This window comes from Mytilus californianus, unplaced genomic scaffold, assembly GCF_021869535.1.
Source record: "Mytilus californianus isolate M0D057914Y unplaced genomic scaffold, xbMytCali1.0.p SCAF_14, whole genome shotgun sequence".
NCBI classification, from domain to species: domain Eukaryota; kingdom Metazoa; phylum Mollusca; class Bivalvia; order Mytilida; family Mytilidae; genus Mytilus; species Mytilus californianus.
The window spans coordinates 35,881,526-35,897,672 of NW_026262626.1; the positions used below are offsets into that span (position 1 = coordinate 35,881,526).

The 16,147-nt window shown below is 30.8% G+C and overlaps 1 protein-coding gene across 1 annotated transcript in view; it reads right to left on the bottom strand.

Moving 5' to 3' along the window:
* Positions 1 to 376: 376 nt before the first annotated feature.
* The window catches only part of LOC127724658 (ribosomal protein S6 kinase 2 beta-like), a 52,315-nt gene continuing 36,544 nt past the window's right edge, over positions 377 to 16,147 (bottom strand). Inside the window, exons 19-21 of the mRNA XM_052231692.1 lie at positions 10,637 to 10,754; positions 8,416 to 8,550; positions 377 to 6,805 (exon numbers count right to left, since the gene is read on the bottom strand). Of these exons, the coding sequence (XP_052087652.1) occupies positions 6,680 to 6,805; positions 8,416 to 8,550; positions 10,637 to 10,754 (379 nt within the window). The 3' untranslated portion in view covers positions 377 to 6,679. The remainder of the gene's footprint in view (positions 6,806 to 8,415; positions 8,551 to 10,636; positions 10,755 to 16,147) is intronic.

The following is a 16,147-nucleotide window of genomic DNA, read 5'->3' on the forward strand; positions in this document are numbered from 1 at the left end:
TTGACTGGCTTGTGATTACAGTAGTAACTACTTAAGACCACTCGGCCACTGAGGCCCCCCTCTTACTCAGATAACTTATACAAGACTCTGACAGCTGATATGAAGGTACCTAAATAGACAGTACTGTGGATTCATCATTGTTTGTGGAGTACCATGTTATTGTGGATTTGGTGGGTATTGGTAATCCACAAATTGAAATGTTCAACAAAGTACATTTATTACACGTTTGTAAACAGACTTTGGCAAAAACTAAGAAATCAAACATCAATGAAAATACAATTTTTCTTCATTCCATGAAAATAAATGAATCCACATTACATGTTTGGCTAAACAAGTCTTGTTTAAAAAAAAACATGCAAAAAGTAAAAATAATAGCCAACTTTGAGAACTATTTTATTATTTAGTAAGTATTGATACGTCCTCTGAATGAATGATATTTTTACAATAACAAATACAGAATAACAATGATATTTTATTACAAAAATAGAGCTTAGCATCTTCTCTGACCATCACACTGGGCTGTAATTCTTATATTATTCTGCAGGAGTATACAATGTTTTCTCAATGGTATTATACTATTTTGTACATCATAAATTATTAATGTGAGCTTAAAAATTATCACCATCTTCAAATGATCAATGCCAGAAGAATATTTTTATTGTTCTAACATGTTCAAAAATAGCAATCTGACAACATTTTTAAGTTGTTATGCTAACAAAGCCTTTATTTTTCTCTTCTCTCATAAAGTTATAATTAAACTATTTTAAATACAACATTCATAAAACTTCTTTACTACTTTTAAATTTATGAAAAAAGTGAGCCTTTCATATAATATTTAGCAAATCAATCAAGAATAAACAAAAAATTTGTTCATACAATTTGATAACTTGAAAAACAAATTTAACCTGAATTTTAACTAAAACACTTACTATGCAGACTGATTCTCACTTTCTCATTCAATATTTATTTATTTTTGAAATATCTTCCGGCAGAAAAAAATCATGTATATCTTCCTAACAAAAAAAATATTGGTCGTGCCCAAAAACATTGAAAGGAAAATCCATACATGAAAGATTAGCTTTATCATACAAGAACTAATTGAAAACTGTTTTCCAAAAATCACACTTAGAAAATTGAAAAAAGTAACATACCTACAAACTAAAGTCTATATATTTTGCATTCAGAACTCAGTTGGATTTCATTTAAGTGTCTGACAGGAAATTCTTGCAGTTAAACTATGAAAAATTGCTAAAGCAATGACCACTCATCTATTATCAAATATTCTTGGCAGTGGTAAATGTGGATAAAACAGAAAATACTTAAAATTTCTTTGCCTAAAAATGAAAATGGCACATAGTGTAATTCAAGTAAAGCAGCCTTATTTAGTAAAAATCCTGTATATGTAATATGCTAATTTTGAAAAGGAAAAAATCCAATAATCTTTACAACTTTATAAGGTTACACTATTTAAAAGTTTTATATACAGACTAGTTTTACCTTCAACTGTTTCTACTTAGCAACTTTTCAAAGCTACTTGATTTTTTTTTTAATATAACTATAGCAACAAGTTTTTTTGCTTTAATACCAAAATACAGCTCTGTGTGATGGGGAATTTACAGATACATGTACAAAAACTATAAATACTAGACAGCACAAAATACACCTATAAATATGTTTTGTTCTATAAATCATATATGGGAGCCATGGTAACAAAAAAGCACTTAATATAGCACTATATGATGCATGTGAGTAAAACAAAAATACTAGTAACATTATGGAAGTCATCAAAAACATGATGATTCAAATCAAAAATAAAAACTCAAGTGCCAAAAAATGTTTTTAGAATGTAAGAGACAAAATGCATTTATCAAAGATTCAAGATTTATTAAAGATAGGATAAGGGATTGACAAAAAAAATATGAATAAATAAATGCATCCAGTAAGTGAAAAGATACCAAACATCTTAATTGCAAACACACTTCAAATTATCTTCTCTGTTCATGAAACTTTTTTAAAAATTCCTAATAAAGAAGAAATTTTAACTTTCCCCCCAATATTATGCAAAATTTTCTCATACCATTGTCAAGTAAAGATATTTGTTGTTAAAAATATTGGCCAGTATGAGTAAGACATTTAGATCATGTAGTTAAAGAACTGTATGACCTGTATCACTAGAAGAATAAAGCTTTTTTAACTGTCAGAAAACTGATGATATAATTTCTATATTTGAATTTTGGCATTTTCTTTTTATAAGATATGTATTTCATAAAGAATGAAGATTGTATAAATATACGATAATTCTAATCATATGCTAAATCATAAGCCCTGCTTAACAGTTGTCCTAAATGTAATACATGTTTGTGGAGAAAAACAATAAGATCACTTGTGCTCAAGTCAACAGATTCACTCATGTAAGCTCATCTTTCATCCTTGACATAATGTAGATCACAAATACAATTTCCCATCTTTTCTTTCTTTCTTTCAATCGATCAAATCTTTTCAGATTCTATTCCTTTCACAGGAGCTTTTTAAAGGAAGTAAAAGCTGATGAATCAAAATTGCTTGCTAGAAATCAAATTAAATATGATGAAGTTGCCTAATTTGAATTTGGACAATAATAATATAAATAACTCTCAATATAACCTGATTACATCGGATCAGCTGCTAGAAAACATGGATGTGGTATGGTGGTCGGACCTATAAATGATTTAAGTAAACCTACTATACATGTACTATTACATGTATTTAAATACCTAACAACCTATTTTCATCCTTAAAATTAACTTTATAAAGGTATTGTTGGACAAGTAAAGCAATTGTCAACGCTACCAAATACATTTTTGTCAAACAAAATTGACTTGTGGTTAGTTTTTTAAACTTCTAAGACAGACACAACTGCCCTCAATTGTCAAAAGCCTCCAATACACCATTGAGCTTCCTCTTGTACCTACTCAAGATTGTCACATGATCTTCAGAGGATTGACAACTAAAAATTAACAATCTAACAATTCAAAGATTTCTAGTATTTGTATGGCACAGTTAGTTATCGGACAAAGGACATCAGAGTGTGTATCAAAAATAGACAAAATGTTTGATCATACTTAAGGGTTAGGGCAACTTTAAGTTAGTTAAGTTGGGGTTAGATCCAGAAATTAATTCACAACAAATCAATGATGCATGATTGTGGAGTATGGTATATCGTTGTGGAAGTTTTAACAAATTTATCTATGGTTTTTCAGGTGTTTCAATAAGTTAACTTAAAAGAAAGCAAATACTTATAATTCTCCATTTGATGCGGCCCTTGCTTTCTTTCATTCATTAATTTTGTCAAGATGTTATAAGAAACTAATGTTTCTTCCAAAATCAAAAATACTTAACCTCCATTTGCTGTCAAACTGTTAATTTCAAAATTAAGACAATATTTTTATTACAGTAATATGTTTATCTGGCGGAGTTCAGATTACATAATTTAAATCTATCATTGTAATCATGCATATTCTAGATTAGATATAAATTTCATTATTTGGAAGTGTTATAATCCAGTAAAGCTGACAATTATTGGACATGTCCACATTCACCTTAACAACTTTTCATCAGATAACTTGTAATAAAGACAGAAATATTATTCATTTTTTTTTAAGATCAAGTACCCAGTCCATATTTAACTATGACATAGAAAGGTATATTCCTTAATTGGTGTGATTTTACATACTCTTTGATTTTTCTGACCTGGATAAAAGCAATTATGACAAACTCCTTCCTTCCTGAGATTACTAAGATTAATAATTCTAAATGCTTAACATAGAAAAAACAAAATGTATATTTGAATTTACAATTTCAGAAATGTATCAAACAATAGTAACATACTTGATTTGAAAATAATACCATATTGTTAGGTAAGCATATCACCCTTAATCTGAGCAATCCTTTTTCAACACGTATTGTTTTTTTTTAATAGTTCCTATTAGAATCTAAAAATAATTGACCACTCAGAAGAAAACAGGTTAAAATATGTCTTGTATTCTTAGGATGTCATAAAAGGTAATTCATTTTAATATCTTCAGCAAAATATAACTAGCACTAATTTACGTCGATGTTAACAACACACATTAAATGAAGGGATTCAAAGCAAGTTAAAATCTGCTATTTATCATATTTTGGCAAAATTGGAAGTCAAGCCAATGTCGTAATACTATTATGGTATCACGATCGCCTGTCCATAAATATGTACTGTTAAAAAATAAGTGTTAACTGACATATTTCATTTAAATACAATTTGGTAGTTGTTTATTATACATGGAATTCTAGACCTATTTATAACTATTATGCAAAAGAATTTTGATTTAAAAGTCAAAACTGATAAGACACTTTATTTGAAATAATATAATATAGATTTTCAATATAAACTGAAAAAGACTTTTTGATGGAAAACGTACAATGTACAGAATTTATATCCAAAAATGAAGAAAATCTTAAATATTCTGGTTTTTTAGTTGGTCATTTAAGATAAGCTTGGTTGATTGTTGTTTGCTTTATGTCCAGTGGCAAATGTTTCATGCATATCAAGAATGATTATAAGACTGGAAGTGATGACAATTTTTCGATCAGTTTAACAGCGTTGATTCATAATCTAATATAAAATAATACTACATGAAATGCTTTAAAAAAAATGGAATGCAGCCAGATGAAAAAAGAATACAGTTGTTTAAGATTATAGGAGTCATCTGCTTTCAAAAGACCTTAAAAAAATGTTACAAAAAGTAAATCATTCCTTCTAAGTAACTAACAAATCCACTCAAATCCAAACTGTACCATGGTGTATAAAATGGTAAAAGATGGTAATACCTATGTGAAAACAATTTATAAAAAATATGTATAACAAGCAGTTGATAAACACATCAAAGTTTTATTACATTTGTCTAATTGCACACACACACATATTAAGTTAAATGTTTTGAAACTATGAATTATTCAAGCTAACTGAAGTTTGAAGAGAAAAACATGAAAATGTGTTAAGTCATGTACACTTTGTGCTAATAATTATATATGTTTTATACATTATCGTTGATATTTCTCGTCTGGATAACAAAATTTAAGCAAGGGATATGTTGAAACGTTTTATTCATGATCTCTCTCTCACCGGTACCATCTTACAAGCCAACCATACAGAAAACATTCAGTCACAAAATAACTCTTACACAAATTAAACTATTATAATATAATATTTTTATATCTTCTATTTTACAGTTAGTATTCAGGAATGCTACCTTTTATATTAATAGAAAAAGTATAGTGTTACATAAAAGCTTAATATATTGTTTTTGGAAATATAAAACCTTATTTAATTCATTATCGAATTAACTTAAGTTACCAGCTATAATCTTGTTTGTTGTTCTTTTGTTATCTTATTAAAGAAAAGATGCCTAATGGGACAAAAATATTCAGGCCTGTCACCTTGAAACGGTTCAGTTATACAGATGGTTTCAGAGGTCTCTTCACTGATCCATATCAGTGTTTACCATGCAGAATGCCTGAATAGACCTACAGTTATTTTTTTAATTAATCATAACCTACCTTTAAATCTATCTTGTTATTAAGTTGTATTTAGTAACAGTCATATAAAATCAAAACAATGCAATTTACAATGCAGGTCATTGCTCAAATACTTCCATTTTTGTATAAGTATTAATACTAGTATTTGAGTAAATAATGCATGTAATGTATGGTCATCACATGTTTGCTCCCTTACTGAATGGAGAGCTTCATGAGGTATGGGTTCTTCAGAATAGACAGCCGTCAAGGTTATCATATCCGAGACCTGAAGTAGGCTTTGCTCTCCTGCTATGAATGATGCATGTCATGAGGTATGCTTTATTCAGATAGCCATCAAGGCCATCATAGCCAGAACCTAAAGCAATCTAGTAACAGTAATTCTATAGTTTTATCTAATAAATAAATGTTATACATGTATAAATATGGAAGCATTTAATGTAAAACAATGTGAAAAATTTCAAAAAATTGACCTTAAAATATAACAATTTTGTGAAAAAAAACTTATAACATATAAACAATAAAGTGGGAACAAATATTTGATCATGTAACATGGTAGAAACTAACAAACTGTCAAATTTCTAATATGGTAGTAATTGAAATTCTACAAGCTTGATTAAAGGTACAAAAATACCAGAGAATTAAATAAACTTGATTTTATCAGGTACTATGACACATGAATAAGACCTGTAGACCTCGGTATTAAAGCTTGGTTGCTTTAAAATTTTTGATAAAATATATTCAAATATTCAAAAAAAGGAATTGTGGAAGTGTTTCAGTGAACAATGAATTTGAGACTTTAGTTTGCCTTCTAATTTACATTAACATATTGTTCCTTTTCACCTATAAATAGAGTACTATCCTGTATAATACATGGACATCTGTTTATCTCAATAAACATTAACACCTGATAAACAAATGTCCAGGTTTTATTTCAGGGTTCAATAAACACAATGCAAAGAATTGTCAGAGTCAGAGAGAAGTAGCACTATCTGTATATACATTATGCGACCTGCCTTTCTCTTACTTTTCTACTGAAATGGCTGATAAGTACAGAATGTTGTTGATTTGGTCAACACACATCTGATCACGAGTCCTGAAGGTTAGTCTGATCATGCTAGGAAGACAATCACACTGCTGTAGAACTGTTTGACCTATTCTTGCCTCGTCTTTGTGCTAAACGGGAGGCACCAACTGGTTCTAGAACAGGCTTTGGCGAGTTGTTGAGAGCATTGAACATAGCCCTAACTTCACCCTGTAAATAGATAATGGTTTTATACAAAGTAAACATGAACTGCTTACTTAAATAAACAATAGTGACATAGTATTAAACTGTTTATTTCAGAATTTTCCTTATAATAATAATTACATTATGATAATTCTGTAAAAGTTGAAATTTTCCCACTTTTTCACTCTAATATATTGCAATATTAAGTGCTGTGGATTCACTATTATTCATGGGATACCAATTTTGTGGATTTCGTGGGTACCGTTTAACCAGGAATTTAACTTTTTAACAAAGTTCACATTTTCTATAGGCATGTATATAGACTTTCGCACAACCACGAAATCAAATAAATACGAAAACACATTTTTTTTCTTAATCCATGAAAATTTATATCCACGAAAATAAATGAATCCACAGTAAAATGCATGAAAATACTTTGAACAAATCAACGGTATTGAGTCTTTTGACATGAAGGACACTCAATTTTTTTGTTTTTGTTTTTATTTATCTAATATTGATAATTTTTTTATTAAGCATAAATCATCTACAGAATAAATTGCTTCGCTGAGCGCAGCTGTATACGGCCGCAGATTCCAACCCTGAAAAGTTGGGGCCAAAATGGACACAATATTCATGCTTGATACAGGTCTGAATTTGGATTGTAATTAAATTTTTGACACATAATAGGTTTCTGACACAGAATAACTGTAGTCAAAGAACTTCAAATTGGTTATATGATTTGAAATTATATTCAATTTTTTGCTTTTGTGCAATACACTATGCGAATTGACCCCCCCCAAAAAAAATTTTACCCCATTTTTTTGCGTTTGTGCAATACACTATGCTGTTGAATATTAACCCCCCAAAAAAAAATATATGAAGAAATTTTCTTTTAATTTCTGAAATCTGAAATGAGAAAAATTGTCCCCCTCCAATTTTTTTCATCTCCCCCCTTTCCCTTATTCCAAAAAATAAATCTTTCCCTCAAGTTATGTTCAGTATCTCAGACAATCATCATTTCTTAATACATAATTTACAAGCAGTGTAAGGGAGGTTATCAAACATTGTTATTTATATTGATTTGGATTACCTCCCTTACACTGCTTTTAAATTGTCTCAATTGTCCTTTAACCAGAAAAACCCTTGTTTTTCACCTTTTTTGCCCCTAATTCCTACATGGTTTGAGCCATAACCCCCCAAAGTCAATCCTAACCATCCCTTTGTAGTATGGAAACTTGTGGTATAATTTCAGAGAGATTCATACACTTTAACACAAGTTATTGTCTGGAAACTACAAAAACGCTTATTAGGGCCCCTTTTTTGGCCCCTAATTCCTAAACAGTTCGGACCATAACCCCCAAAATCAATCCCAACCTTCCTTTAGTGGTTATAAACCTTGTGTTTAAATCTTATTGATTTCTATTTACTTATACTAAAGTTATTATCCGGAAACCATCTGTCTTCGGACAACGCTGACGACGACAACGTGATACCAATATACGACCAAAAAAAATTTAATTTTTGCGGTCATATAAAAAGACCTAATTTATGAAAATGTTGCTTTGAATTTCAGCAGCAAAACTCTCTTACATAGTTTGATGAAAAAGGGCATAATTGGATTTTGTCGCAAGTCTTACCTTTAGAGTAGGACCATTTAATATCAATTGTTTATCGGACAAATCTTCTCGCTGAGCAATCCATGGATGATTGAGCACTTGGGTAGCAGAGAGACGTCTTGATGGATCAACATGTAACATTTTTTGTACCAAATCCTGAAACCACAAGCATATACATCAGTATATCATGTATAAAGTTGTCTAATTTAAATATTTTCTCTTTACTAAGAATAGTTTTCAGCATTTCACAGCTGGGAATATTTTTCTCATTTTGCAGTGATTTTACTTCAATTTGCCTACATGCATGTATGAAGACACTAAAAATAAATGCAGCAATGAAATTACCAGTGTGAAAATAATTATCAATAAAATTCAATGATCATTTATATTTTAACTTCTTATCTACCACAACAGATGCTATAGTTCACTACTACACACAACTGATAAGTTAACTACTGCAGCTGATTCGTAGGTTAATTACCAGAGATATTTTTGCAGTGAGAGAATTCTACAGTGGAGATGTATGGTACTATAATTAGAATTGGAATATCTCATTAATTATTTTATGTATATTAAAAATTAAAAATGTTATGAACTCACCAGTGTTTGTTTTTTATTATAGTCTTTTTTTTTCCCAATAAAGTCTATGTATAGTCCGAAAAATGTTCACTTATTTACAATATTTACACTAAAAATGTCCATATGTACAATCAAATTATATACAGTTCTTCCACAATGTGCCAATTAATTAGAATTATTTTAAGAGTTCTTCATGGTATTTGAAGAAGCAGTCATTCTTAATGCAAAGCCTGATGTTGCACTGTTTACATCCTACAGAAACTTCAAATCTTTTGTTCTGCTTCAAACAACCTTTACATCGTCCTGGTTTGTCAAACTGTGTTGGCCAGTGCGCCAAAAAACGACATGATTTTTTCCTTCTAGTTTGTTGGAAAGGTCCTTTATCACCCTTGAACCCAGTCCTTCTTCTGGTCTTCCTCTTTCAACTCGGCCTGTATATACCTGAAACTCATGGACATATCTGTTCTTTGGAGCAGCGCGTTCCCATACTTTTATTCCAAATTTTGTAGGTTTGGCTGGAAGGTATTGCTTGAATGATAGTCTTCCTTTAAAAGCTATCATTCCCTCATCAATAGACTGCTCTTTTGGTGGGTAATAGTTTTCCAAACAAGTTTTGGACAGCTCATCAATGACCGGTCGAATATGGCAAAGTTTGTCATGTCCACGTTGTCCTCTTGGTGGGTTATTTGAGATGTCGTTCATATGGAAGTATTTTGAGATTCTTTCAAATCTGGTCCTTGTCATGATGGTTTGAATGCTAGGAATCTCAAAAGGCCAGGCTGACTGCCATGCCAAGGTGTATGTTGGTATACCAAGGACCGAAAAAATTACGTGAATCCCCAAAAATGCCATCATTTCAGGGAAGCTGGTTGGAGTCCAAACTTTGTCTGGCCTCGCGGCGATCGATCTGTCAGCGTAGGCGTTGGTTTCAATCACTATTTTCTCAATAAGTGCCACGGGAAAGAATTTGTGAAAAAAATCTAATTCTTTCTTTTCCTTTTCCATTACGAAAGCCAGTCCTACGATTTCTGTAAAGTTGCTTACATTTGGAGTACGGAAATTACGTGACCATGTTTCGTCATCTAAGGCCTCCATTTCTTCTTCTGACTACTCGCTTTCTGGATCGGAGAAAGAAATATCACTCCCCACACTACTAACTTCACTTTCGTCAATATCTGACGCCGTAAAACCTTCAAATTCTTCCTCATCGTCATCCGAAATAAACATGTCTAAAATCTCGTCAGCCATCTTTTACTATTTTTCATTCATACATTCATATGCAAATCATGTGTTCTAAAATCGATTATTATTCATTAACCAAACGCCTTATATGGAAAACCAGGGTATCATGTTAAAGGTTATTCATTTCTTAAATAGATTTTTATTGGTTCTTTACAGGATTCCCCTTTACATTTGACCAATCGTCAGCAATGTAACAACGGTATATTTGACGGATATATACGTCACTACGATTGCGCATATCTTTGTTTACAGCGGACAATTCCGCTATCGCGAGTCTGCAGTAGTATTATTGCAGCGGATTTATCCGTCAGTAAGGAGATAAGAGATAAATTTAGCGCGGATATATACGTCAGTGGTAGGGAAAGAGTTAAAAGATGATGATTGCTATTTTTTTCGAAAATTAAATATATATTTAACTAACCTTTGCTCCTTCAGATACACTATCCCAATTGCCACCACTAATTTTAAACTTTCCAACGCCAATCCGGGACAAGATATCATTGGGTGTGTCATTTGGACCATTTGCAAATGGAGTGTGTCTGTAATGAATAAAAACATATTTCCCAATAAAACTGCAGATATAATTTAAACTTTTTCCATCTACTAAAAGACTGCTGTAAACCAACTAATTTTCTTAAGAAGAAAAGTACTGTAACTAGCCATGTATAATCCATACGTTTACATTGTCTGCACACCCTTTTTCACCATGGTTATTCAGAAAAAAAACTTTTTTGTCACTTGATGAAAACGTCTAGTGAAACTCTGGGAATTTCAAATAGTATGTGATCGTTTGCTGTATTTTCATGGAAAAACCCATTTTCCAACATCAAGCAGAAGTTGAAAATGTTGGTACAGGGGTTTTTCTGGGTATTTTGGGAAAAAGGACCCTGGGCAGATTTAGGATTTTTTTACTCGATATTCAATGAATTTGGGAAAACAACAAATATACCAGATGTGAGTTTTAGCGTGTGTATAGTTCATTCGAAAAATATCTGTTTTTGAGAAAATAAAGTAAGAAAGAACATGATTGCCTTTTATAATTTCATTTTCTGACCTTTTTGTTTTTAAACTTGACAACAAGGCAATCAAGTTTATTTCAGTATAAAAATACTTCTCAAAGCACACTTGATAAGAATTTACCGCCGTTTTCACCTTCAAAGACCGTAACAGTGTTTTTTTTTTACTTGTCAAGCGGGCTAACACTTTTCTAGTTTCACTAATTGCCTTTCCAGATTTTAACTGGACCTTCAACATTGACATTGACAAGAAATTAATCCGTTGTAATATGTTTACATTATAAAAACATCCAATATCAGAATGCTTTAGTGATAAAGAAGAGTATAAAATGTCACATTTCATTTGATTTTGACATTATATTATATATTTTCAGATATATTTTACTTTTCAATTCTAGAGTTTATACATGTATTCAAAAGCTGTATTTTGTCACCTGCCACGATTTTTTTTATTTATTTAATTGTGTTTGATCGGCAAACCCAGAATTAGTCGTTTCTGCTCCCAGAATCAGATCTAGTATTGCATCGTTGTTTTTTCAGTCAGATATGTTTTTACTCGGTTTAAACACATTACTTGTTGGCGATTTTTCAGCATAAAGCTAGCGGTTAAACAAAAAGAACATCGCTGTCATGAATAATAAAGATGAAAATGAATTTTGAGATCGTTTGGGAATTTAGGTTTTTTCCCACACCGGACCCTGTGGAATGCTAGAAAAATCCATGTTGTAAATGATACTGGAACTCTACAAGAGTGTTAAAATAAGTTGAAATCAATAAAAAAACAAGCATTCTGAGAGTATTGCATGGCAATACATAGTTCCCTACCGGGTAAAAATTCATTACATTTGAACAAAATGCTAACTTGTTCTATAACTTGTCATTGTGTAAACAAAAAGAAAATATCAAGTCAATATCTTCAAGCATGACTAAAAACAGTGTGGGAAAACTGATTATATGAGTGAATTTTTCAAGTCCAAGGACCATATCTCTGCACAAAAATTATCAGACCGAAACAAAAATTTGAACTTGATCTGTAACTTGTCATGATAAAACTATATACCAATTATCAATCAATATCATCAAGCATAATGAAAAAAAAGTGTGGAAAACACTCTAACATTAGATATGATAAATAGTTCTCTAAAATTAGATATGATGTAATACAATGTATATTTATTTTCAAGTTATAATCAAATATAATTAATAGTTCCAAATATTTTTTCTTTCATTTGTCACAAACTAATATAGATTTGTAACTTATCTATAAAATGTCAACAACTTTTATCTATACACAATGTAATGTAATGAAATATATACCTTAATAAAAATAGATTTTTATCTTTCACTTCATAATTTTTTTTATGATAGCATTCAGAAAATTAGTTTATACAAAATAAATAAATGTGGATAGTGTCCACATGTGGACACAGATGATGCCCCCGCTTGCATATCATATAGTTATAAAGGGACATAACTGAAGAACGGTAAAAGTGACACTACCCAAATTTGAACTTGATCTGAGTTTTGTGGTAATAAGCATTGTGTGTAAGTCTCATAACATTTGGTTGAGGCTAACTTAAGTAGAGAACAGAAACTAAAAATTCAGCAATTTTTCTATTTGGGTGCTATAAACAGTTTCGTATAAAAAACTAGGGGTTATTCCCCGACTAAAAATAACCATGGAGGGAAATCCCTTTTTATTCATATAATTGGTGAAAAAGTATCATGTTTTTTGTATTTGATTGTATAAATTAGTTAATTAGCTTTCAATTTAAACAGGTTAAATGATTAAAATAATTTTAAAAATTAGATTAAATATACATGTTTTGAGGGGAGACAACACTGTAAACATCCTGTTGTTTTGGCAGTGAAAATTGAAAATTTATTTGCAGCCACTGTAGCTCTTTTCGAAGCAGGAAACCGTACCCTGAAACATGATTTTTATTAAAGGCCAGGTAAAAACCTATGAATTTCATACAGTTTTGATTATGGGAAATGTGCCTGTATCATGTTTACATGGGTATGCACATGAGCTGATTTCAGGTTTTTTATGTTCAGATTAGGCAACTTTTTCCCCATTTTCTCTGGATAGAACTTTTTTACTATACTAAAAGTACACTATATTTTTATTTCAAGATAAACTAGAGACAATTCTGATTCCAGTGATATCTAGTTTTATACAAGTATCTTTATTAACCATTCCACCACTAAGGGTCACTTAGACATGGTCCCCTAAAATATGACGTCATAGAAAAAAACTGTTGATTGCACCCTTAAAGGGTCAAACATATAATATAATGAGGTTTTAGCATAGAAATGTGTTACTGAATGGAGTAAAACAATTCTGAAAAATATCATATGGCATGCATACATTAATTTAAAAGCATCAGTTTGGTATATTTAATGCAAATATTACAGATTTGTACATAGCAACCAGATATAAGAAAACCAGACTGTGTGCAAATTTTGAAGTTTTTTCATCTTTTTGCGACGTCATAATATTTTTATTCATTCTTTCATATATTTGGAACCAAAAGTTGCACATGAAAAGTGTAGATTTTTTCTACTTTGACCTTTACTACTGATCAGTGTAACATACATTTTTATTCATTATATTATACATTTGGTACTTTTTATAGTCAAATAGCTACAAGTGCCATGCCTAAGAAATACACTATTTCAATATTTTTCTCAACTCAGCTACACCTTAGTTCATATAATACTAGGGACCAAATCTTTTTAAAGTAACTTTATTTATGTTTATTTCATAGTTTTATTCTATTTATTCAAAAGAAACCCAATTTTATGATTTTTTTTCTTTGTATAACTGATAAAAATGTGATACAGGAAATGTTTGGAATATGCCAGTTTAACTATTTGCCACTGGCCAATATGCCAATACTATGCGACATAAAAAATGAGCTGTAGTTTCACTATCGATGGTCACAATCCTTAAAGTAAGACATCATTTTAATCGATATAATGTACAGATTCAGAAAAATAGAGAATTTTTTATATATCGCAAACAAAGTTTTGCTTAAGGGTGCTATAAACAGTTTCGTATAAAAAACTAGGGGTTATTCCCCGACTAAAAATAACCATGGAGGGAAATCCCTTTTTATTCATATAATTGGTGAAAAAGTATCATGTTTTTTGTATTTGATTGTATAAATTAGTTAATTAGCTTTCAATTTAAACAGGTTAAATGATTAAAATAATTTTAAAAATTAGATTAAATATACATGTTTTGAGGGGAGACAACACTGTAAACATCCTGTTGTTTTGGCAGTGAAAATTGAAAATTTATTTGCAGCCACTGTAGCTCTTTTCGAAGCAGGAAACCGTACCCTGAAACATGATTTTTATTAAAGGCCAGGTAAAAACCTATGAATTTCATACAGTTTTGATTATGGGAAATGTGCCTGTATCATGTTTACATGGGTATGCACATGAGCTGATTTCAGGTTTTTTATGTTCAGATTAGGCAACTTTTTCCCCATTTTCTCTGGATAGAACTTTTTTACTATACTAAAAGTACACTATATTTTTATTTCAAGATAAACTAGAGACAATTCTGATTCCAGTGATATCTAGTTTTATACAAGTATCTTTATTAACCATTCCACCACTAAGGGTCACTTAGACATGGTCCCCTAAAATATGACGTCATAGAAAAAAACTGTTGATTGCACCCTTTGTAATGACGCATAACTCTAGAACGGTTGTGTATAAGTTTTACAACATTTGGTTGAGACAAACTAAAAAATTCAGCAATTTTTATGTTTATAATGGGACATAACTCTAGAATGGTAAAAGTGTTGCCACCTTATTTCGTACTTAATCTGTATTATGTAGTAATTAGCATTGTGTATAAGTTTCATAACATTTGGTTGAGGCGAACTCAAGTTAGAGAACTGAAACAAAAAAAATGTACTTGATCTTTACTGAGTTTTGTTGGAATGAATATTGTGTATAGGTTTCACAATGTTTGGCTGGGGAAAACTTCAGTTACAGAATGGAAACTAAAAAATTTTGCAATCTTTCTACTTATAAAGGGGCATAACTCAATAATGGTTAAAGTGACACTACCCAAATTCAACTTGATCTGTGTTTTATCAGTGGTATTCAAAATTAAACATTGCATTGTATAAAGCATTGATTGTAGTTGATTCAACTATCATCATGGTCAAAGGAAGATAACTCCAATTTTAAAAATATATTATATAAACTTGATATTTAGAAGAAAATAAAAATTTTGCAATTTTTCCTTTTATAAAGGGGCATAACTCTAGATCGGTTAAAGTGACACCACCAAAATTCAAACTTGATCTGTGTTTTGTGGTAATAAGCATTGTGTATAAGTTTCATAACATTTGGTTGAGGCAAACTTAAGTTAGAGAACGGAAACTAAAAATTTTGCAATATTTCCTTTTATAAAGGGGCATAACTCTAGATCGGTTAAAGTGACGCCACCAAAATTCAAACTTGATCTGTGTTTTGTGGTAATAAGCATTGTGTATAAGTTTCATAACATTTGGTTGAGGCAAACTCAAGTTAGAGAACGGAAACCAATTTCGGGACGTACGTACAGACGGACAAGGGTAAAACTTAATGCCCCCTCCGGTACGGCGGGGGCATAAAAACACTTCAAACAATTAACCAAAGAATGTCTTTAAAAAATGAGTTATCTCTCTTTGTACAGAAATATGGTTTAACATACAAAATGTAGTACTCTAACATTAGATATGAACCATGATAACTCTGGACTAAATCATCAGACCGGAACAAAATTCGAACTTGATCTATAACTTGTCATGATAAAACTATATACCAAATATCAAATCAATATCTTCAAGAATGAAGAAAAAAAGTGTGGAAAGCTGATTTGCCGGAATGACGGATGGACAGACTGGCAA